The 24680-nt window shown below is 35.0% G+C and overlaps 1 protein-coding gene across 2 annotated transcripts in view; it reads left to right on the top strand.

Moving 5' to 3' along the window:
* The window catches only part of PDE4B (phosphodiesterase 4B), a gene marked incomplete at both ends in the record, with an annotated part of 396614 nt that overhangs the window by 49793 nt on the left and 322141 nt on the right, over positions 1-24680 (top strand). The window contains one exon of one of the 2 annotated variants that reach the window (XM_084243283.1): positions 10818-11105. The exons of the other annotated variant lie outside the window; for it this stretch is intronic. Coding sequence (XP_084099409.1) covers positions 10870-11105 — 236 coding nt within the window. Of the gene's footprint in view, positions 1-10817; positions 11106-24680 lie in introns of those variants that run through there. 2 annotated transcript variants of the gene reach the window in all.

The raw sequence follows: 24680 nt of genomic DNA, 5'->3' as shown, positions 1-24680 counted from the left end.
GCCATGCCCGCTGCTCCCCTCAGCAGTGTATTTCATTGTCTGCCTGTTCTGTTCCCTGATCTGGCTCTGGTGAATTCTCTCACCCTCCCGTGCTTCTGAGTGTACCCAGTGCTTTATAAATAAATAAATAAATCTTTAAAAAAAACTGATAAGGATACACTAAGACAAAATTATTTTAAAAAATCTTCGCTTGTACAATTAATTGCTCCCTGGGTGAAACTAATAATTTTTGTTGACTAGTCAAATTATTTTGTAATATCCTGAAATAGAGAAACAAGTCTAGTTTCAGGATATCACATAATTGAAGTCAATAGATTTTTATACATTCTCTGCATTTTATATTTACGTCATATCTATATGTTCTCTTCTCATTCTTCTTTGAAATGCAATAGGATTTGCATTAAATTTGAAGGATTAAAGCATGAGTTTTGAAGTTTGATGGTGTTGGCTTCAAATCCTCAGTAGCTGAGTGACCATGGGTATTTCATCCTACCTTTCTGTAACTCAGTTTATTCATCTGTAAAGGAAATATCACATACTTTAAAAGGATTTATAAGTTTTTTTTTAAATAGAGGCTTATTTATTTATTTGTTTGTTTGTTTGTTTTGTTTATACATGCACTGGGTACAGTCAGAAGCGCGGGAGGGTGAGAGAATTCACCAGAGCCAGAGCGGGGAGCAGAGCAGGCAGAAGGACCGAAGTACACTGCTGAGGGGAGCAGCGGGCGGCAGGAGAGGTCTGTGCGCCATGTGGGACCCTCCTCTGGTGGCCAGGGAGCAGCCGGGGATCGAACCGGCGCCGCAGAGGCTGCGGGCAGCTTCGCAACCCAGTGCTCAACCGCTGCGCCACCGGGGAGGCCCGGGATTTATAAGTTTTAATTGTGATTATAATGTAGGCAAAGTACCTACCTAGCATATAGGAAACTCTCAGTAAATACTGATTATTGGAAAAGACCCTTCTATTCATAGCCTGCAGAAGGAAAAAAACCTCTCCCAACACCTTGATTTTAGAATCTATTCTCTAAAACTATCGGGCAATAATTTTATGTTGTTTAGCCATTTAAGTTATGTACTTTCTTACAACAGTCCTAGCAAACTAGTACAGATTTGGTTGTAGGAACTAGGGTACTGCTACAGAAAATTTCTTGAAACAAATATAGATGTGACTTTGGAATTAAGTTGTGGGTAGAGACTGAAAGAGTTCTCAGGTATTTGATAGAAAAAGTCCATGTTGACTTAAGGAGACAACAGAAATATCATTGTTTAAGGTGCTTCTGTTGAGGTCTGGATGGAAATGAGAACTATGTTATTGTGTAATGGAGGAAAGGTCATCCTCATTATAATGTGTCAAAGAACTTGGTTGAATCATATTCTTGTTTTTGGTGATGGAAAGTAGAAGTTGTAAGTGCCCAACTTATATTTTTTAGCTCAGATGATTTGTAGAGCAGTGTGGAAGGCATGCCTTGGTTGCTTGTTAAAATGCAAGTGGAGAGAGATAAATTGAAGAAGGAATTGGTAAGCAAAAAATAAACAAAATTTTAAGATTTGAAAACAACTCTCAACCTGTTCTTATTGCAAAGGAAGAGAAAATGTGTTCTGGACACATCAAAGGTATAGCTAGACAACTGTTTGCAAATAAATCAGAAATATACTTAATGGATCTAATCAGCCATCTGGGCAAAAGTTGCAAACAGAGATGCACTTATCCAAGAAAGATATGTGGGGGGAATCTTGTCTGATGACTTGGACCACTGTGAATTACACAGGAAGCCAACAGGTTTTTGGAGAATATTTTATCAACACATACTCCACCAGGTAGTTAGGGGAGGCAGAGAAAGGATGAATTGAAGGGGAGTTATCAGACTTCTGAGATTCCACTGGCTCATAGATCCATCCATCAGCAAACATATCATCTCTTAGGAAAATTGAAGGTGATCTGGAGACAATTCAGAGGCCAGAGACTGCTACTGCTACTGACTGACAGTAGCAGTGGGCATAAACTGGACCCAGAGGGCATAAACCTACAAAGTGAGGGTAGTGTCTTCTGTTATAGAAGGTAGGGTCTTCTTAGACTCAGAGGGTGACCTTCTTGGTTCTGGAGGGCAGAAACCCACCACTCAGGTATGAGAAGGCAGGATTACCATTGCAATGGACAACAAGACAGAGCATTGAGTCAGAGAAGATTATTCTCAAGCCTCAAATTCCATGTGTACATCGTGGCTGTTTTCAGACTTACTTGGGACCCATGATCTTGTTCTCTCTTCTAATTTATCCTATTTGGATTGGGAATATCTGTGACTGTCATCCTATGCCTGTCCCGCCATGTTTGTTGTCAGTTTTATAGGTTCACAGATGGAAAGCAATTTTTCTCCAGGATGAATATTTCCATAAATTGGCCCATAACTGATTTGGATGATTTAAATATTTTTGGACAAATAGTTGATGCTAGAATTGATTGCTAGAATTGATTGATTAATCTTAGGCAACATTAAGATGGTAATATATTTTTCATGTGAGGGTGTATTGTCTGTCCCCCAGAATTCATATATTGAAGTCCTAATGTCTGATACATCAGAATGTGAGTTTCATTGGAGAAAGGTGCTTTATAGAGGTGATAAGTTAAAATGACATCATTAAGGTAGACTCTGATCCTTTCTTATGAAAGGGGAAATTTGAACAGGGAGACATACATAGGGGGAATAGATACAGGAAGAAGATGATCATTTACAAGCCAAGGAAAGTAGACAAGAACTGATCCTTCTTTCACAATCCTCACTCTGAGGGAACTAACCTTGCTGAGACTTTAATTTTGGACTGTGAACACAATAAATTTTTTACTGTGAAAGCCATCCAGTGTGGACACTTAGTTATGGCAGCTTTAGAAAATGACACATCCTCTTTTATTGCAGTTTTGTATGTCAGAGTTTCTAACTGCTATAAGAAGCTATCTAACATGCATAGGAATAGTTGCAAGTGCCTTAATTATTTAGGATGGAAAATAAACGTATTAAAGGACACATCATTTTTTTTTAAATTGAGTGACATTAGGTTTTAACACTGTTTGTGATTCAGAAGTAAGCTTATCATATGACTTATTCTTCGCAACGCCAAACCAAAGAGAGGAAATTATTGGAAGTCAGACTTGACTTCAACAGAAGGAAAATCTACTTGTCTTTTAATAATAAAACTGAGTAGAAAGAATCTGTGTGCCAGATAAAATTCAAGAAAAAGGTGAAGCAAGAAGTGTGTTTGTTTGTATTTGTTAGTATACGTTACTGGATAGCTAGTTCCTTGATTTTTATTTTTTTAATCATAGGCTGAACTGTGATCAAATAATAGAAACCATTAAGGTAGACTAAGGCAAAAGAACTCTAAAGACTCTGAACAAAGAATCCTTCCATATTTTATCTTCTAGGACAGACAGGATGAGGATAAGCCACTGTAAAAGAGAGTATCCCAATTAGCAAAGGAAACAAAAGGGAACGTGGGTTTGACCTTTTAAAAAGGAGAGCAGGTGAATAAGAAGGCAAGTAACATTAAACTTATGTTTAGAATTAGGCAGTGATAGCTGTGCCACTAGACCATATGTGCTATGAAGATAGACACAGGGCGAGCTTATTCATGGCATTTTCCCTCAGACTAGCATAGTGCCTGACTCATAGCTGACATTTAATTAATACCAGTAAATGAACAGATACTGTCAATTAATATTCCAGGGGCTTTAAACATTTATTTAGCATGCACAAAGAATTTTTATATGAGTGTGTGGAAGTTTTAGATTAAGAGGTTATCATGTAAAGAATAAATCATGATCTTTATTCTCTAAGAGCAGTTATTTTATTGATTTATTGATTGATTGATTGGTGAGGTACATGCATAGAAGAAAACAATTATAAGATGACTGAAATTTTCTCTGATAGCATACTGTGATGCCGATGAGAGACTTATTATGTATGTAAAGAACAAAGATTGATAAAATACAAAGTAAGCAAAAATATTAATTGAAAGTAATTGAAAAATTGATCATCCCAGATAAAACAAAAATTATATAAAGTATTTTAGAACTGTGATCTTATATTTAGTAATAGATATGAAACTTTATGCAGTAATGAAGGATTATCAAAGAAAATGGGGCATCATATTCTTGGCACACATTACCTACACAGTAAGTATATCTTTGAGGATTCATAGAAATGCAAAGAGGCAAGAAGGAGCAAAAAGATCAGGTTTCTTTTAGAAGCATTTAGTGCAACAGCTAGCCATGAAGTACAGAGACCGTTGCTTGGAAAAGTGATCAAGGTTGGAGATATAGAAGGGAGTCACCTAGCATCCACTTCTAGAAGGGTTTCTTCTAAATTGCTACTAAAGACACAAATTTCTATTCCTCAGTGATAGTTCCCCCTGGTGGTAGCAGGATGAATTACAGCAAGCATGAGTTTTAGGAAATCTGGGTGCTCTAGATACAAATTTCCTAGATGCAAAGAAACAGTGAGATTAAGAGTGCAAACATTCAAAGCTTTGGAAAAAGTTTTGATAAAGCAGGAGGATTATAAACTATAAAACCAATTTGAAAGTTTCAGATTTTGTAAGATTTTTTTTTTCTATTGAAGTTTCTCGTTCCAGATAAGATAGGAGTAATCATGTTCCATTCTACCTCTACCATTAAATACAACTTTGAATCTAAGACTTAATAGCTTGGATCACATATTCTAGAACTCTGAAAAGTAAATGTTAATGGGGAGATTGGGAAAGAAGACTCAATTTTTAGAAAAGAAACAATCTAAATAAAAATGGGCAAAGAAGATATGCTGATGGCAAATAAGTACATAGTCATTAGGGAAATGCAAGCAAAAACCAGAATAATATACCACTACACATCTATGAGAATGGTAAAAATAGGAAGAGAATGAAAAGGAAAAAAATGTGCTGGTGAGTTTGTGGAACTGGGACTTTCATGTAGTGCTGATAAAAATGTGAAACAATGTACCCATTCTGTTAAGCAAATTGACATTTTGTTAGTATGCTTATCTTATGGCCCAGCAGACCAACTTTTGAGTATTTTCCATAGAGGAATGACAGTATATATTCACAAGACCTGTACATGGAATGCTTAAAGCAGCTCTATTCATAATTGCCTCAAACTAAAACAAATGTTCTTCAATGGATGCATGGATAAACACACTGTGGTATATCCATAAATCAGAATACTATTAGGTAATAAAAAAGAATGAACTGTCAACAAATGTAACAGCTTGGCTAAATCTCAACGACATGGTGCTAAGTGAAGTCAGTTGGCCTAAGAAGTTAAGTGCTATGTGATTCCATTTATGACATGATTGTAAAGCTTCATAAGTCTTGATAAAGTCCTACTTTCTAAATTATAAATCAAAAGCTATCATCATTAATGTGGCTGAACTTTTAAAAAAATTTAATGTCAACAGATTTAAAAATAATAGAAATTGCAGTGAATATATCAATCTTCTAGAAATTCAGTAAGCTGATTTTGATTTAACCCACCATTTTGGAAGTATTTTCCATATTGATAGATATTATGTATAATTTTGAGACTCATTCTATTAAAATATTAATTTAGAAAATATTATTTCTGTAAAATAATAGGCAAACATATGCTTAAACATGAAATGGATTCCAAGACAATTCTTTTTTAAAGAATAATGGAGTGGATTTCACTGAATTTTTATGAGTACTATAATCTTTCTATGATCTCTATAGTATCATATTTAATTGCTTTATGCATATAATTATTTACATTAAAAATTGTTAACTGTAGATTAATATCATATCGTTTTTTCTTACAAATTTCCCAGAAAACCGCTGACATGATAGAAAATAATATGAAGGATATAAGTTCATTTTATAGAATGTGGTTTCCCCAAATGTACCTTTGTTTTTAACATATATGTCCCTAATATCGTATTCATTTGAAATCATCCTTGTAGTTAATTTGCTGACAGGTTACTATTATCCTGGCAACTCGAGTCCCCTCTTTTAATGCAGTTTTAAAAACACCTACCATGGGAACAGCTTCTCTCCTTGCATTTAGGTATCTGACTCATCCTTACTAATATATCTTGATGTTAACAATGACCTAGGAAACAAAGACAGGAGCTTCCTTAGTATTTTTATCTATGTAAGCTGCCTTCACAGAATGTGTCTCATCAAAGAAGCACCTAATTACTTTGCTAAAACCAGAAAGCACTGAAGAGAGGGAAGAGAGGGCCTGGTCAGTCTATCTTAACTATACACCACTTAATGAATAGAGATTACAACACATGGTATTCTGTTGGGCAATGCAGTGAGGAAATTAATAATAATAATAATAATACATTCTTAACAACAAAAAAAGTTAGTTAAAATGGTAAACATAGCCAAGCTTCTAATTTAGGAAGTTCATTTTGGAATGCCTTGTAAGCTCAAATACAAAAAGGACTAGTTTTCAAGACAGTAAGAAAAATCTGGGGCTAACAGGAAGGCATGATTTTTAAATTCATATTTTCAATGAATACAGTTATTCATTATTTAAATTCATATTTTTGATTACTAAATATTAATCAACCAAGAGGAAATATAAGGCTTTGGGGATAATAAGATGAATAAAGTAGCTTATGTATTGGGAGCTCAAATATATTATGGGGTATGATGAAATATCCTGAGAGATGAATCTAGTGCTGGTGGCATACAGATGGGATGAAACATCAGTCTATGGAGGGTGGAAAGATATCCATGGGGAGTTTTCCTTTGAATTTAGCCTTTATGGATTCAACTTAAACTCTAGGAGTTATAATTAGGTGAAAAATAAATAAATAATACACATATACTATAATCCATGATGACAAGTACTGTGAAGAATAATAGCACAGAATGGGGAAGATGGCATTTTAAACTGTGTGACTAGGGAATGCTTCACAAAGCAAGAAATATTTGTCCAAACCCTAGAGGGAGATAAGGGAATAAATCATGTGGATATTTCAGGGAAGAGGAAACTGCTCAATGAACAGAAAGGAGGTCAATGAGGAATTGCTACGGAGAGTAAATGGGGAAAATTCAGATAGGACATTTTAGGGGGTTGTGTGGACTTTTACTGAGTGTGATGTGAAGTCATTGAAGGACTTTTCTTTCTTGAAGAGACTACTTAATGAGGCTTCCCACCATCTCCCTATGATTTAGGTGATATTGCTAGGAGACACAAGTTAAAACTGATCTTTCTGGAACTCTATTTTACTAATGATAAGTAATTAAATAGCATTATATGGATAAAACTGAAGCACTTATATCTTCTTTATAAAGATAACATGCCAGGTAAGTTCAGAATCAAGGAACTCAATGCTTGTGAAGATACACTTCCAGTTGCATTACTAGACTACTCTGCAGCATGTTTTCCCTTCTGTCTCATTAGGAGTCTACTGTTATAAAAACTTGGATAGCATTGATGTTGTGTAATGATATTGATGCGGTAGCTAGAGTGGGGATACTTGGGTTTGATTATTGCATCAACATCTTAAAACTATGCAGTTTTGTGTCTTGATGTTCTCTTCTGAAAATGGGTAAAACTATTCTGTCAGACTGTCCCACATTCTAGAAATGAACAATGTTCATTCCAGCCTGAAAGGACCTCAGGGTTTAATGCGATGGGGAAGTGCAGTAAAATTTTTCCAAAGTCAAGGGCTAACATTACATTGTCTCATTTTGGTTCTTCAGCTCCTTCCTAGGCACTCAGAAGGGTCCAGAAACTATTTGTGTTCTTGATTTTTCTTCCTCTCTCTCTGTCTATCTTTCTCAAAATGGTATATTCTTTGCTGAAATATATCAGAGTATTATCTGATTTTCCTGTGCTTTAGTTTGCTTTTTCTTCAATACCATCTGCTATTTCCTACCTTCTAGCTTCATCTTTGGTTTCAGTATTTAACACGGGGAGACAGGATTATGGACGTGAACAAAACATAGTACTTGCCCTCATGAAACTTAAATTCTAGGAAAGTAAACATGAAAAACAAGTAAATAAGTAACATATACTATGTTAAGTGCTGTTTAATAGTTCTTTGGCACTTTGTAGAAACAAACTTTCATGCGTTTACCTATAAATATGCATTTCATTTTCTCATAATTCAGACTTTATAATAATCTGATAATCATTTAATTTTTGTATTTCAATTAACTTTCTTTGGTGTCTCTAAATTTATCTAGTGTTGGTAGAGTTGACAGACTTTATGTATTTTTTTGAGAACTTTATTTCTTAGAATGATTCTCAGAATTTCTTTAATAGGGTCATTGACTGTGATGGTGGGCAAAGTAAAAAGAGTAACATGGAATATCATGTACATCTACAGTAAAAATTAGCAAATAATTATAACTGCACTGGTGTGCTGCTTTAGATAAGTTTATGTCAATATGTTCTTATCTGAATCCCTGTATGCATATACCAAGATCTAAGTTGTGAAATTTGCCACCATTTTGAGAGGAGAGAGATTCTTAAAATGCTTACTGTGTTTTTACAGCCTTAAAAAAAGTAGATATCAGAAACACCTCAATGACTTCAAATTGCTATTTTATTTTTTGCCAATAATTCACTCTAAATATTGGCAGAATCACGTATTCTCATATCACAGCTATTGCACTATTGTTGAAGGAAAGTCCTATCTTGGTTTCCACAATGAAGTAAATATAGATTACATTAACCTTATTTTCTCTCATTATATTACTAACAATCCATTCTCAAACAGGGCAGTTAAAATATCTTGAAATATATTAAGAACACGCACACAGGCCTACCTGAACATCTGTTTACTCTCCCTAAAATTTAAGTTTCATGAGGGCAAGGACTTAGTTTTCTTCACGTCTATAGTCCCAACTTCCAGAAAGGTAGCACAATGTTAAATGCTGAAAGCAAAGATGTACCTAGAAGTTAAGAAATAGGAGATAATATTTATGGAAAAGTAAACAAAGCATAATAAAGATAATTCCATCTCTGTGCATCATATAATGAAAGAGCACTCAACTGGGAATCCAAAAGCCTGGGCTTTAGTGTTAGTTCTAATGTCAGCTACCAATATGACTTTGGATGTCACTTAAGTTCACTAGGTCTTTAGGCATGTGTTTGGAATGAGGAACTGAACAAGGCGATGATTAGGATTTTGTTCATGATGTTTTTAATGTGTTATTGAAATATTAATATCTCCCCAAAGTAATATGTGCAGTTGAGGAGTTTACATCCTTCCTAGGGTGTTTGAATCACTTTTCCCAAGGGGTGTCATGAGGTCTACTTTTTATTACATGTAGGATATAGTCAGTTCTTGTCAGTCCTTTAGATATTCAGCCAGAGCAGATGACATATATGAATGATTTAATGAAGGTTGATGTCCTCTATACCTTAAAAAAAAAATAAATTTCTTCCTTTTCCACCGAACTCTTACTGTAAATCTTTCCTTATCTGTAATTTTCTCTGATTAGCCCTAGTTCTGCCATGTCAGATCTGTGTGAGATCAGGCTGACCCTGGTGGCAGTCATTGCTGGAACAGACTTTTCACAATGCCCAAACACTTCAAGTACCAGGGCATTCTTTTCACTTCTACATGCCTTTAAAAGTGTTGAAGTACTCCACTCTATTTTTAAGTGAAATTCAGGTTACAGTGATCTGTTTTAAAATGGAGACATTTGTTGGACTCCCCTACCCAAGGGTCTCACTGGCATATCTTATACAAAGCACACACACACACACACACACACTTGCAAATAAATATGCCCACATACAGAGCTTGTCTTGAACATCTACGTGCACATGAACAGACATAAGCATAATGCTTGATTTTGGACTCTGCTCTTTAATTGGCAGCATTCATTTTTCGTGATTGTTACCTCCGTATATGTTCTGGGGAAGCTTTGGCTTTCAGAAGTGACTTTGCATCTAACAGAGAGTGGCTGCTGTAGGCATCCCATGAACAATGAGCTTAAACAGAAGAATGAGGGTAATGTGTATTGGAATAAAGATTAGGCTTTAAATTCCTTGGGGGAATGAACCAAATCCAATGTTTTCCTGTTAGCTGACATTTTTTTTTATATTGATGCTGTTTGGGATCTTCTGGAGAAGGGAGAAAAAAAAAAACAACTTCAGCAAATCAGTTCTTTCATTCAGAAATGGAATTTAGAGACTTTTAGCTAGGCTTTTTGACAATCCCCAGTTTAATCAGTGTTCACTGTGATGAGGACAGTAGCCTCACAAATTTTGTGAAAATCTGAGCAATGAAGGGTGTTGTTGAGGGGGAAACAGAGTGCAGTTGTTTAAATAATGCTGGACCAATAAGCATTTGGTAGGTGGAGTTACTGTTGTGTGCATTACAGAGCCAGATAATTCTGAATGAAGACTTTAAACATCACACATGCTGGACGGGTTCTGTTCTTTGTGCAAGGAAAACAAGTGACTAGGTGACTGGGTTTTAATTATTTGTCCATTAATGAATGCAGCTTATTTGATAAAATTAAGAAAAAATCATCTAAGGGATTTATCAGAAGCCCTTATGAATATTTCATGAGTTGATATATTCAGCTGAATGAATTCAGTGAGTTTCAGTGTGTAGCTTGCAGACAAACCTCATCCACAAGGAGGCTACTGACATAGGAAGCACTTTGGTGCATTCAGAGGCAAAGCTAGGCTGATAAAGCTCCTTGTGACAGCCTGACTTGCCATTCTTCGAGTATGCTGCTTTTGCTCTAAGCAGCTCATACAGTGCAGTCACAGCTTTCGAAATTAAACTGGAAATAGTTTGCAGACTTAGCAGCCTCAACCTGAAGCCGTGTCTCTGCTATGTTTGAGGTTTTTGTTTTGGATGGTGAAAGCTAGTACTCCACATAAGACATGACAGCAAAAAATTCTTCAAAGGAACTTACTGCTTCAGAATCTGAGGTTTGCATAAAGACTTTCAAGGAGCAAATGCACTTAGAACTTGAGCTTCCGAGACTATCGGGAAACAGACCTACATCTCCTAAAATTTCTCCACGCAGTTCGCCAAGGAACTCACCCTGCTTTTTCAGAAAGTTGCTGGTGAATAAAAGCATTCGGCAGCGTCGTCGCTTCACTGTGGCTCATACATGGTAAGATGGGACTTGGAGGTATCCACCGCGCTTTTCATTAGCAGCAGTGATTTAGGAATGTAGAAAATGGAACATTGAGTTTTGTTCATGGTACATACCACAAGTGTGAAATGAATGGAGAGCGGGTCAGCAGAATACTCAGTGCATTGTGTGTTGAATTATCATTGCATTGCTAGTTGTTTCCAGATAAAATAAGCTTCTAACTGTATAGCCCTTGAAGTTGCTGCTTATGAAAAATTATCTAGCTAATTGTAGGTAAATTGGGTATTGAAGGAGTTCTAAAAAGTCAGGTTTTTAATTTAATCTCTGTGAGGAGACAGGTGACTTTTTTGTTTGTTTTGTGGTGGTGGTTATAACGTTTTTTAAGTGATTTATTTTTGGTACAAGTAAATGTTCTAAGCTTATTTTTGATTTATTTCTCAAGTTAGTATATAAAGACAGACTTCATTTATTGCACTGCCATGTTTCTGGTATATAAACTAGTGAGTTTTGATTTATTGACTATCTCTGCACTACTTAAAGAAAGCAAAACTAAGTTCCCACTTCTGAAATTATGTGGCTAATTAATTCTGTTTATGATTCAAATTGCTATCATCTTTAAGAGTCTCTTATTATAAAAGGTGGTTATATATCTCTGTAAAAATTTTTATTTTGAGAATGCCAGGTAAAAATTCAAGACCGCTCATAAAAATTATAATTTGCCACCTTTAATCTATGTGTTACATATGGTAGCTCCCTTAAATCAACATAATAATAATAATAATTAACATAAGGATAAGCACAGGAAAAATGAAACTTTACTTGTAAAAGATAGGCCACTTCTGATTTCCCTGAAGGGTATAGTTTTCTTCAGATTAAGATATACCCTTCCAAATGGGGTATATGTATATATAGTTTTATTTAATAAGGTCTATAACAATAAAGGGAGCTAGTAGCACTTAAAAATAATTTTAACACAGTGATTTTGTGACCGGTTACTAGAGTGCTAACCAACATATAAAAGCAGGATATCTGGTTTTTGAAAATTAATATTTACTTAAATTTTGTTTTCTACTCCTCTGAAATGTTTGTCCAGCCTACTGCACAATGCATGAACAAATGTGTTACCCTTAGAGATACGTAGCTTATCTTTGGTGGACACCTCATCATAGCCCACATAACATATATTTTTTCTAGGTAAATATGATATTGTTATTTTTGTTCTTTGTCAATGGATTGCTGGTCATGTAATTGCTTTAAGGGAGACTTTTTGAGTCATTTTCTTGATAAAGATATTCAATTGTAGTATCATACTTGTAAAATACACATGACTAGTCTTTCAAAACCTACCAGAAGCAGCATTTGTATAAAGAAATTGATATGTAAGTATAGACTGTAAGTATATACACTCTTTCTCATGCTTTACCCTAACCTTTATGAGTATGTATTTTCATATAGTTTGGTTAAGAGGTGTAACTGTATAGAGAAGGTATAGAGGTATATTATTATTTAGTTCTTACAAAAGTAGCAAAGATAGAAAAATGTATTAATGAGTAACTACATATGTTTTACTTCTTGGGTTAATATTATGCCACTTCATTGACCAGAGGACATTTAATTTTAGTAAATAAATTTTCAGGTAATGGTAAATCTTCCTAAAACCTTGTTAATATTTTCTTTATTGTAGAGTTCCTGAATATAATGATGTGAACTTTCTTAGAATAGATGTGCTAGAAACATAGAGCTATAAATACTGGATGTTTTCTTCTCAAAAGAGCCCCAATTTTAAAAAGATTGATGAACCAGGTTCACTCATGCATTATACACATTTTCTTGCAGCAAGTTACAAAAAGGAATTATTAAATGAATCTAAGATTACTCATGCTAAGCCTGAGATAACTTATGCTAGTTAAGACAAAATTTCCCACAAATTGCCAACAATTAAAACACACAATTTTGTTATGTACCGTAACATAGGTCTAAAAAATCATTTAATCACCAAACTTATGAAGTAACTTTAGCAACAACCATGATTGATTTTTACTTTTTTTCCTCCTCACTCACCCACTCCCTTTCTTATGTTTCTTAGTAAAACTGCATTATAGTTTGTTTACAGCTCTGGATGAAGTTTATATTTATATTTATTTCTATTTGAGTACATGGTTAATATACTTGAAATATATTTTCATAAAGCATTCAATTAAATTTATGTTTGGAAAATATACACATCTCTTATATATTTGAAAGACTTTCAGAAATCTTAAGTTTTTTAACATCATATGAGGTACTACATGAGGACATAAGACCATAAGTGCTTTATTTTTTGCCTCTTTGTCAAGATGAAATGTAACCATCCTTCAATGATCAATGATTGGTATTTTACAAAGCATTCATTTAAGACAGAAATTCCAAGATATACACTTAGAAGTCTTAAAAACATGTTATTACTTTACAGTAGACTGTAGGCTTCTTTTAAGAAGACTGAATTGTTTTGATTTCAGCATTTAAATTAAAGTAATTTTCATGATGAAACTAAACAATGCAGAGGATGCAGTTTATATCTAAATCCACTGACCAGTCTTTTTTATCTTTGGTTATTTGTAGAATCCATATTTTGTTCAGATGTATTGGTAGTTTTGGTTTTGAAAAACCAAGTTATAAAGTCTGGGCTAATGGTAGAGGATTTAAGAAACACCTGTAAAATGATGTCTCTGGGATTATTTTTAAAACATCTGATAAAATATTCAACGTGTTGTCACCAATCAGAATATTTACATAACTCTAACTCTGGAAGGAATTTAGGTGATTATCTCACTGCTTCCTTTCATCCTTAGGACATAATCATTCCATCTTTTAATATGGGAACCTGTCTTTTTTTTTAAGATTTATTTTATTTATTTATGCATACAAGAGCTGGGGTGTAGGCCAGAAGTACGGGGGGCTTAAGGGATGAGAGGATTCACCAGAGACAGAGTGAGGATTAGAACAGGCAGATCTACTGAAATACACTGCTGAGGGGAGCAGCGGGTGAGACAGGAGAGGTCAGCTGGGCCATATGGGTTAGCTCCTTGGCTGAGGATCGACCTCGTGCTACAGTAGCTGCTGGATTGCTTCATAGTGCTGAGACTTAACCCCTTGTGCCAACAGGAAGGCCTGGAATCTGCCTTATTTTTAAGAAAATATTTCTATATCCTCACCTAGTACACAGTCTCACTATTTTATAGTCCTGGTATTGGAAAATTCTTCCTCATGATCCATCTACATGTAATACATTATGTGTATATTGATCTCTGTATAATCTAATATGTATGACCTGTTTTTGGTCCTCAGAGGATATTAAGAAAAGCCTTACAAGACCTGCATGAATCTGAAGATTATTATTAACTGTACCTTGTATTTTATTTTTTTAAATTCACTCAACATATATAATCAATCATTGCTGTGAGCAACAAAATAAAAAAAAAATCTGATTCAATCTACATGCATTCCAATATCTACTATATTTGAATTATTTACTGGAGTATTGACAAATATTATTTCCTTTAACTTTTATTTGGGAGAGTTATTTGAAGTATAACATGAATCATAATTCATGTTTTTTTCAATATGGCATGTTGCAGGTATAAAACTAATATTCTGATTTGCATTAACTTCTTCTAAGTATTTCTACATCTTTAATCATTATTTTTACTCTAACTTTCTTCCCAGATTTCTAAATTCTTCTTTGAATTCTGAAACCCAGAATTGGACACCATATTCATAGATAGATGATATGCAAAATATAGATAAGAAACCCGTCATGCATTGTAAAATGTCAGTGACTTTTCAGCTTTGTTGAGCAGGGAGTACGGGAATTAATGTCAGAGTCTTTATGGCAACAAATTATTTCCTCCTTACCCCAAATTAAAGGTGACAACTTCTGAGACATAGTGTTAACCTACTTAGCTTAGGTTTTTCAGCTTTCTCTCCTTTGCTGATGCTTCAAGCTTAGTCATCATTCCATGAGCAGCAGCATGATGAACTCTGAAGAAAGCTACCAGTATCCTGGGCCTGCTACTCACCTCTCCCCTATGGTCTCCTTTAGAAGAGCAAATATATTGGTGAGCAGCACCTTCCATCCAACTATCCTTATAACCACACGTGTCTATGGACAATATCATTTCAGTTAGAGTTAGAGTTAGTTTTCATCCTTTTCCCTATTTAGTCTCTATGTATCTTGGAAATACTTCCTCATTTTAACCAAAAATCATGAATTGTATACTTCTGTATCTGATATTTGAATGTAAATGTATTAAAGGACATACTCTAAAGGATTTTGCACCTGGCAATAGAAAACTGTAATAACTGGGACAAAGAGTAAAAAGACAATAATGCATGTAGTTTATATTTGACATTTTTTCTGAGCTTTAGATACTTTTACTGTCTTACTCAAGTTTTTTCTGTTTTTTTTTTTCTTCCTTGTATTGTTCTTCAATTGCCTTGAAGTATTTCTTAGCAATATTGGAAATTTTCTTAGAAATACTGGCACCTTTTCCTATTTACTGATTGAACATTTAATTGAACAAACATTTGTTGAGAATCTGCTATATATCTGGTCCTATTCTGTGCTTATGAGACAAAAAGAAAACAATAGTGCTCTTGTCTATCAAGAACTCATATACCATAGGATTGTTTAGGAAACAAACCAGTAATTGATCAGTGGTGTTTAAATAATGCTATTAAATAATTTTGTCAACTTGTGGTGCCAGCCCAGAAGAAATAAATACCACTAAAAAGTGAGTTAATGAGTTAGGGGAAACTTAGAGAAGAGATAACATTTGTATGGAGTTTTGTACAATCCATATGAGTTTTCCAGGTGACAAGCGGGTAGGAGGGATTTTTTTTTAGTGAAAGAAACAATAAGAATTTAATTAACATATATCAATAATAATAGCTCACATTTATTTGGCACTTACAATGTATATTACATTGTTTTAAATAAATTTACCTGTTTAGTCCCATAAAAGCTCATGATTTATATACTATTTATTTCCATTTTATAGGAAAATGAATTAAATATAAGAATAATAAATACTTTGCCCAAAGTTATACAGCAAGTAAGGGGCTGAGCTGGGATTTGACTAGGCTCATGAGGGAAAGTGAGCAGAGTTCACTAAAGTAACTGCCTGAGTTGTAAGGTGGGAAAAATAGGAATTAAGACAGGGCCTTTGGATTGGAGGCATACTCTAGTCCTCCCAATGTCATGAGCAAAACTTGGGGCTCTATTCCATCATCATTGGAGAGCTGCTGAAAGATTGTGAGAAGGGGATTTCCATAAATAGCTTCCACTTTGGAAAGACACTTTACAGTCATTCTGGAAAATGGATTGGAGGATGAGAAGTTTAGAAATAAAGGGAAAAGGGAGAATGTGCATTTGAGAGATAATGACTTCTAATTATTGTGTATACCCCATAACATTGAAAACTGTGCTTATGACATTCTTTATGACTTAACAAATTACTGTTTATGGAAACTGGGAAAAAGCATGTAAACTTGGTGTCTCTTGTATTTATCACCTACAGCATGGTGTTATGCATAGTACTTGCTGATTCACCACCCCCAAATGTATCAAACAGTCATAATAAAGGTGCTTGGAATGATGGATGCATCTGGGGAAAATCTTGGTAGATCAGTCCTAATTTACTAGAGGTGCTGTATATTGTTTTGTATAATTTTGGTCTTTTTTTTTAAAATAGAAATTATCTTAGTCTACAGTCTGAACTGAATGACAGTGGAAATCTATGCTTTATAGCCCAAATTTATTGCTCGAATCAGAGCAAACATTTTCCCAGTAATTCAAGTCTGAAAATGGCCTTTTAGTACCCACAAGTCTTCAATATATTGTATTTTAAAAGTGCTTACTATAAAAAGGGTTTCCTAAACTAATGATAACACCAAGGGTACTTGTGGAAAGTGACCGGAGAAGTACACTATCTGCCCAGACTGCTTAAGTCTAACCCCCTTTTGCAAAATCATATTTGCTTTCTTTTTCCATTACTCCCTCTTTCATTGTCTCCCAGGTTTTCTCCTAGGATGTTTATAGTGCTTTCTTCTCTACATCACTCTCAAGACACCAGCAACCTTATGCTCAAAGCATTTAAGTGGTTCTCAGAAAAGAATCTAAATTGCTTTCCATGGTTTTCAAGGCCCTACATTATCTAGTTTGAGGCTACCTGTAACCTCGTCTCTGATCCATCAGCCATGTTCATCTTCTTTCTGTTCTTCAACACATTTCCGCTTCTGGGCTTTGCAATTTGATGTTTCTTCTGCCTGGAAGACTAGTGCCCTAATATTAACATTGCTCTTCTGTCCATTCAAGCTTCTATGCAAATGTTACTTGCTAGACAGGCCTTCACTGACCCCCATTATATAAAAAAATCACCCTTTCACTTGGTAGTCCCTAAAATGGTTTATTTTCTTCTTGGAAGTTAATACTTGAAAATGTATTACCTGAAAAGACATGCTTATTTGTTATGTTATTTTATTTTCTGTTATCCTCCAGCCCTGCTAAATTGCATGAGGCAGGAGTTCTCTTTTGTTTAGTATATCCCAGGCACTTACACAAAAGACTGGCCATAATATTTATTGAAAAAATGAAAGAATGTACATGGTTCCTGTTTTCATGCTCCTAAATCTTAGGAACCTTTTCCTTTAGCCTTACATGAAGGGAAAAAAAGAAACCTATGCATCTTCACCCCATCCATGTCTTAATAATTGTGTTTTCTTTCTGTCAATAGGGTTACTCTAACTTGCTTCCTGTTCAGTGTTCTATGATATTGCAGATATTACAATATTTCACTAGTGACTAAGTATCCTTTTTAATTAAGCCACAGTGTACAAATCATACTACCTAGCCTGTAGCTCTGTAAAGTAAATATTTGTCTGTAGCACTGTACAATTATTTATTTCATTATTCTTCATGCATCAAGCAGCACAGTTGGTGCTTCAGCTCAGAAAAGCTCTAGTTATCTCTTATTAACTGTTTGCATGGAAATGCTCTACAGAGGTCTCTATTTGTTATTTGGCCTTTAAAATGTTTGCCTATTATATATTAGAATGTTTTTTTTTTTTCAGGGATGGAACATTTAAAATATTAACATTACACAAGAGCTACAGCAATTTGAGGTTTTTATAGGATTTCCCTGGGGAATCGAATGTAAGAGTCTGAGACTTGCAGAGTGAGTAAATTGCAAATTACCAATCCTTGTACTCTGGAAAAGACATCAGCAGGAGTAAAAATTTCACTTGAGTCTGTCTCTCTCTCTCTCTCTTTTTTTTTTTTTTGAGATGGGAGGTTGGGACTTCTGTCACTGCTAGTAATTTGCCACAGATTTATTTGAATTCCACGATGTACCTTACGTTAAAAAAAAAAAAAAGTAATGGGTTGACCTTCTAAGATTGCTTTCATACTAGAATTTAGGCATTTTTGAGGAAGAACAGGAATGACTGCTTCTCTAGACCTTTCATGGAAAAGAATACCCGTGAGTTCCCCTGACAGATCTACACTCCTCACAACTCAGGTTTACTGCAAACTATGTAGATTGGAAATAAAGGGGTAAGGTTGATGTGGCTTCAAGGACAACTGCTCTCACACTGTATTTTCTGGAGCTTTTGTGTTTTAGGGTCCATTTTGGGGATGCCTTGAAAAATAGGATGGTGATGATCTTTTCCCTGGTCCCGGTCCCCATGGAATTAAAAACCACCAGCTTAAAAGATAAATGGCTGTAGAGAGAAAACATTTCTTTGTAGCTGTGTTTGAAAAGTCATGGAAATTTCCAGATAATTTATAACCTTAAAATTATATTCATCTGGAAATATAAAAATCAACAAGCAACTATAAACCAGTGATACACTACGGTGGGTGGGGGCAGTGAGAGGAGGGATTGGGGTCAAAATAAGGGGGGTGCAATTGTATGGGGGATATAACCAAGATGAAAATGCATACATTGTGCAAAAATGAAAAATGATGTAATAATTATATAAAATAAAATCCAAAAATAATATTCATCTGGGGCCTCCCTGGTGGCCTATGGGTTAAGTCTCAGCACTATCACCACTCCAACCTGAATTCCATCCCTAGCCAGGGAGCTAACCCACATGGTGCAACAGGCCCTCCTGTCTCCCTGCTGCTCCCCTTAGCAGTATATTTCAGTAGATCTGCCTATTCTGCTCCCCATTCTGTCTCTGATGAATCCTATTACCCCTCCCCCCAAACATCTGGCCTACGCTCTAGTTATTCTATGCAAAAAAAAGGAAGAATGTAAAATTTAAAAAAAAGTGTGCATATAAGATGTATAAGAGAGGCAGTATGGTAAATACAAGTATCTGAGGATCAAGGAAGGAAGAAAGATCAGTGGTAGTAAAGATATAAACTAAAAAGTGTTGAAAGAATAATAAAATGAACACTACCTAGATTTACTAATAATTAATGTTGTCTATTACTTTATCTCTGTATTTCATTCCATGTATATAATCATATATACTTTTTTTTTAGTTTGAAGAGAGTACCTTTAGATGGAGAAGAGTTGTTTGGAGATCAAAAAGAGGCCAATATATATTTTTAAGTATGGAATTATTTCCAATCCATCAGCATATTCTTATACCAGTTTAAGAGTTCAAGTCTTAATAGTGTATTAACATATTGAAAAGTTATGAATGTTTGTGATTCCATTTTGATAAGTAATTTATTGAGAGCTACAGTGGAGGGTTAGAGGCACCTATAATAGTCTGACTTTCCCAGGTGGTAAATTTTTGGTTGTAGTGGCTTGAAACATGTTCTAAGACCTTCAAATTTTCCTTCCCCAGGAAGAGGTATTTCTTTATCTAAAACTATAGAACTTGTATCATCAGAAATTGTTTCATTGTATCATGCAACATTTTATAATGTCTTAATATACTACATATGGGGTTCTATCATTATATAATTTTGATGTTATCTTGAATTTTATTTTTTACCATTAATCTTAGTTTTATGTTACATTATCTGGCATCAAGAATGTACATTGGGTTTCAGTATTTCTCTTGTCTTGCTATTGAAATTTCAGATCAATCTATATTTTGGACTTCAATTCCTTAATTTGTAAAATGGATAAAAAATCTTTACGTCAAATATTTTCCTACGTTAATTTAGCAACAGATTTGTATATCTAGCCTACCAGTTACCTCTCTTTTGAGACAATGTACTAATATACTAGCACAATGCTTCCTGTATTAAAAGTCAGATTATATATGCTACAATTATCATACTAAATCTAATAATATGCAGGCATTCACATTATTATCAGATTTGGTTAGTAAAGCAGATATTATTTTTCATTATTTGAAAACATAGCGCTAAGTATGAGATGTGCCAAACTGAAAGAATCAAAGTGCACATGAGTTTATAAAGAAATCATTTTGTAATATCCACAGTGTGGCCATTCCAGACAGTAAAGAAACAAAATACCATTCATTTTCTTTTATGTGATAATCACAAAATTATACTGAAATGTACTGTACCGTAAGACCCTGTATGACTAGCTTATACCTCCACTAAGAAATTTTATAGCCTTATTTTTCTCTCACCAAAATGTCTAAAGACTCCATTTGTTTTTATCCATTGTGTAAAAGAGTTAGGGAGAGAACCACTTTGCAGTAATTTTATCCACTTGCACTGATAAGCCTGAAAGGAAAAAAGAAAAACATAAGAAGATGCCTTGCTATTTCAGGATCCCACATATAAAAAGCCAATATAGAATTCAGTGAACAAATGCCTTGGAAGACTTCCAGTGTCATCAAAGCTCATTTACATATATCTCAAAATGTCTCCTTGCCATTCTTACTATTCCTCCACAAATTAATAAGCTCAGACCGCTTGTTACAATACAGAGGAGAGTGCTTCAGGGACTTTTTTGGGCCACAATCTCCTCAATGATTTATACTGGAAACCTATCACCATTAGGCCTCCTGAAGAGAAGTCCAGGAAGACAAGACAAAGAAATGATAGAATCAAAGTGTTGCTGGTGTCTTAACTGCCCAAGACTTCTTCTTGAGGTATTACTATTGAATTCATATACACATTTTAACCTATGTTAAAATGTTTATACCTATGGCCTGTGTCTTTACCAATCAACCTGCTGAACCAGATCTGAGCTCACCCAGAAGAGTTTACCTATAACATGCTCATGTTTGCCAAAGAAGAAAACATTGGAATTTTAGGAGGCTGAGTGTCCTGGTGATAAAAGCGGAACATTTGAAGCCTAATTCCACATTTTACCAGATTTTAAACCAACCATTTAGCCTGTCTTGTTCCTCTTTCTGCATGTGCAAAAAAATAGAAAAATACTTCTTGGGCCTCCCCTGGTGGCACAGCGGTTGAGCACTGGGCTGCGAAGCTGCCCCCAGCCTCTGTAGCTCCGGTTCGATACCTGCCTCCAGGTGAGGGTCCCACATGGTGCACAGACCTCTCCTGCCGCTTGCTGCTCCCCTCAGCAGTGTATTCTGTCACTCTGCCTGTTCTGCTCCCCGCTCTGGCTCTGATGAATTCTTTCACCCTTCCACGCTTCTGACTGTACTCAGTGCTTGCATAAATAAATAAATAAATCTTTTTTTTTAAAAAAAAGAAAAATACTTGTTGTATCTCATAGACCATTATGAAGATTAGTGTGTGCATAGTGTGCACAATTCCTGGTCAATAACAAGTCATTAGCTGACGTTAGTTGTAGCCAGAGCTTATGCTTTCATATAAAGATGTACAATATATCATAATATAGATTAAATATTTTATATGACATGGTTTAAATAAATTATTGAGCAATTTTTATGCCTGCCAAGTCCATTCTTTTTAGACAACTTAGATATTACTTAGTTTCTTAGGAGAGTACTTCATCTTAAAGCCCATAGTAAGTGCTCTTTCCATAGTAAACAAAATTTAAGAAGAAATCACTATGTATTATGGGCTTACTCACTCTCATTCTTCAGAGACAACTGCAAATGACTTTGGTCATGAGATGATCTTTATTCATTAAAATCCCATTTACCTTCTTTTAAAGTACTAGAAAGTCACTGAAGTTGTTTCCCATAGACAGTAGGATAGAACCCTAATCTATGAATGACTAGTTTATAAAAGAAAGTTGACTCATAAGAGGAAATGGGAAAAAGCTTAGGCTCACCAGTCAAAGAATCTAGGCATGCAGTTTGGTGCCACCATTTATAGATTTTTTATTTTTTTAATATTTATTTATTTATGCATACAATAGCTGGGATATAGGCCAGAGTTGTGGGGGGGTAAGAGGATTCACCAGAGACAGAGTGGGGAGCAGAACAGCAGATCTATTGAAATACACTGCTGAGGGGAGGAGCAGGCAAGACAGGAGAGGTCTGCTGCCCCATGTGGGTCAGCTCCCTGGCCTGGGATCGAACTCGTGATGCAGTAGCTGTGGATTGCTTCATAGTGCTGATGCTTAACCCCTTGTACCACCAGAGAGGCCCCCACTTACAGATTTTTTGTTTTGCTGTACTAACTTAACCTTTTGGAGCCTCAACTTCCTCATCAATAGAGATAAAGCAATTCTTTCCCTATTCAATTGTGCTGTAAAGGTTATTTTCTGGAAGAAGAAAAAGGATGATAAGTTTAATGGATGGAAAGTAATAACAAACTATTACTAAATGAAAGCAAGGCAAAGTGATTGACTTTAATGCTACAGGTATATTTGACTTGTGTGGAAAGAACATCCTGTGAATAAACATTATTAAGTACCACAAATGTTTTGTTTCATTAAAAGGGGAAGGAATTTCTGTTTATGGAACAAATTAAGTGAGAGACTGTATGAAAATGGGGGCTAGACTAACTGGAACCTTTAGATCTTATCTAATCCATGGATCTGTATATCACAATATGCTCTCTGAAGAAAGATGATAGAAAGCTCATATAATCAAAATTCAGTGCCATAAAACTATATATAACCTTTGTCTAGATGACTTTATAGCATTTAAATCAAATTGTTCTTTATTTCTTGGTTGTTTCCAAGACTATTTAGGCATGGAAACAGAAATAAAGGTTATTGCTTCTCTTGTGACAAAGACTTTCTTTTCACATTATCATTGATCAGTTGACTCTGTCTCCCAGCAATTGAAAGGTGGTAAAAGGTTATATCTTTAAAATGTAACCTTTCAATGAACTCATAGCTTGTGTACAAGACAAAATAAAATATTTGGGGACTGCACAAGAATCATGTCAAGTTTCAGGTTCTGTCTAAATTAATAAAATAAATTTTTTTAGGAATATCTCTGAATATTATAGGTTAAATTAAGCAACTGTTTCACCAGCATAAAGGTTTGCAGAATCTAATTTTATGAAAGAGTTATCATAGAAGAACAGCACTTGCTTAGCATTCAAGGGATTTGAGTTTTAATGTGAGTTGAATCCCAAATGCCCCGTGAGTGCATATGCATACATTTGCGACGCTTAGCTTTTTTTTTGTCAAATGAGATTAATAATTACCTGCTCAACCATCCTTACCTTATGCATTGTGTTATGAATATTGAATACCAGTGGTTATAAAGTGCTTTGGTTTTCTGCAAAGCAACTTGGCAAAGACAGTCAAAAGGGGGAAGAAAAGCTTCTAAGAAATTTTATGCATATCAGATTTTTGAAAGTGTGACACAGCTTTAAAATAGGTGAATTAAATGAATTTTACATAAAGTTTAGAGTTAGAATTTCCTAAAGTATAGTATATATTATTTCTTTTTCACTAACAAAAAATCAAATGGACATTGCTTTGAACTAAACCTGATGTGTGGCTTGCATTTCATTTATATTTTATTTTTATTTATGCATACAAGAACTGGGGTGTAGGCCAGAGGTGGGTCGGGGGGTGAAAGGATTCACCAGAGACAGATTGGGGAGCACAACGGGTGAATCTGTTGAAATACACTGCTGAGGGAAGCAGTGGATGGGACAGGAGAGGTCTGCTGTGCCATGTGGGTTAGCTCCCTGGCCGGGGATCGAACTCAAGCCACAGTGGCTGGTGGTAGCTTTATTGCACTGAGACTTTAACCCCTGTACCACCAGGAAGCCCTGAATTTCATTTTTAATTGAGTACAGTCAACAAATATTTATTGTGGGATGATGCAAATGCAATGCACCCTGTAATCAAAGAGCTTTAATCTAGCTGAGAAGCATATATAATCATTGGGCAGATGAGATGATTTTGCATTTGATGATACAAGTATTAAAAGTATATACGTGTAAAATATAATGATTCTTCCACTGTTACCAAGTGGTACCAATCTGATCAAGAAACTGATGAGTTACAGAGGTATGGTGCTCTACCCCTTTCTAAATTTCTGGAAGTTTCAATCTACCCCTGTTATAGTGACTTATTTTCTTGTGTAATTAATCACTAGGCAACTACTCTTGGAAATCTGTTGTTTCATCAAGAGGTCAGGTATTTGTCCTCTGCTGGTATTAGCAAGTGAGAAAGTAACAAGATAACAGCATTTTAACTTTTTCCACATAGAAATAAGGCAGTAATAGAAAAGCTATAACATATAGTTATATCATTTAATCCTTACCAC

The sequence above is a fragment of the Talpa europaea genome, assembly GCF_964194135.1.
Source record: "Talpa europaea genome assembly, chromosome: 9".
Classification (NCBI taxonomy): domain Eukaryota; kingdom Metazoa; phylum Chordata; class Mammalia; order Eulipotyphla; family Talpidae; genus Talpa; species Talpa europaea.
Note: the sequence above shows the minus strand (reverse complement) of the source record. Positions and strands in the feature narration are given on the sequence as shown.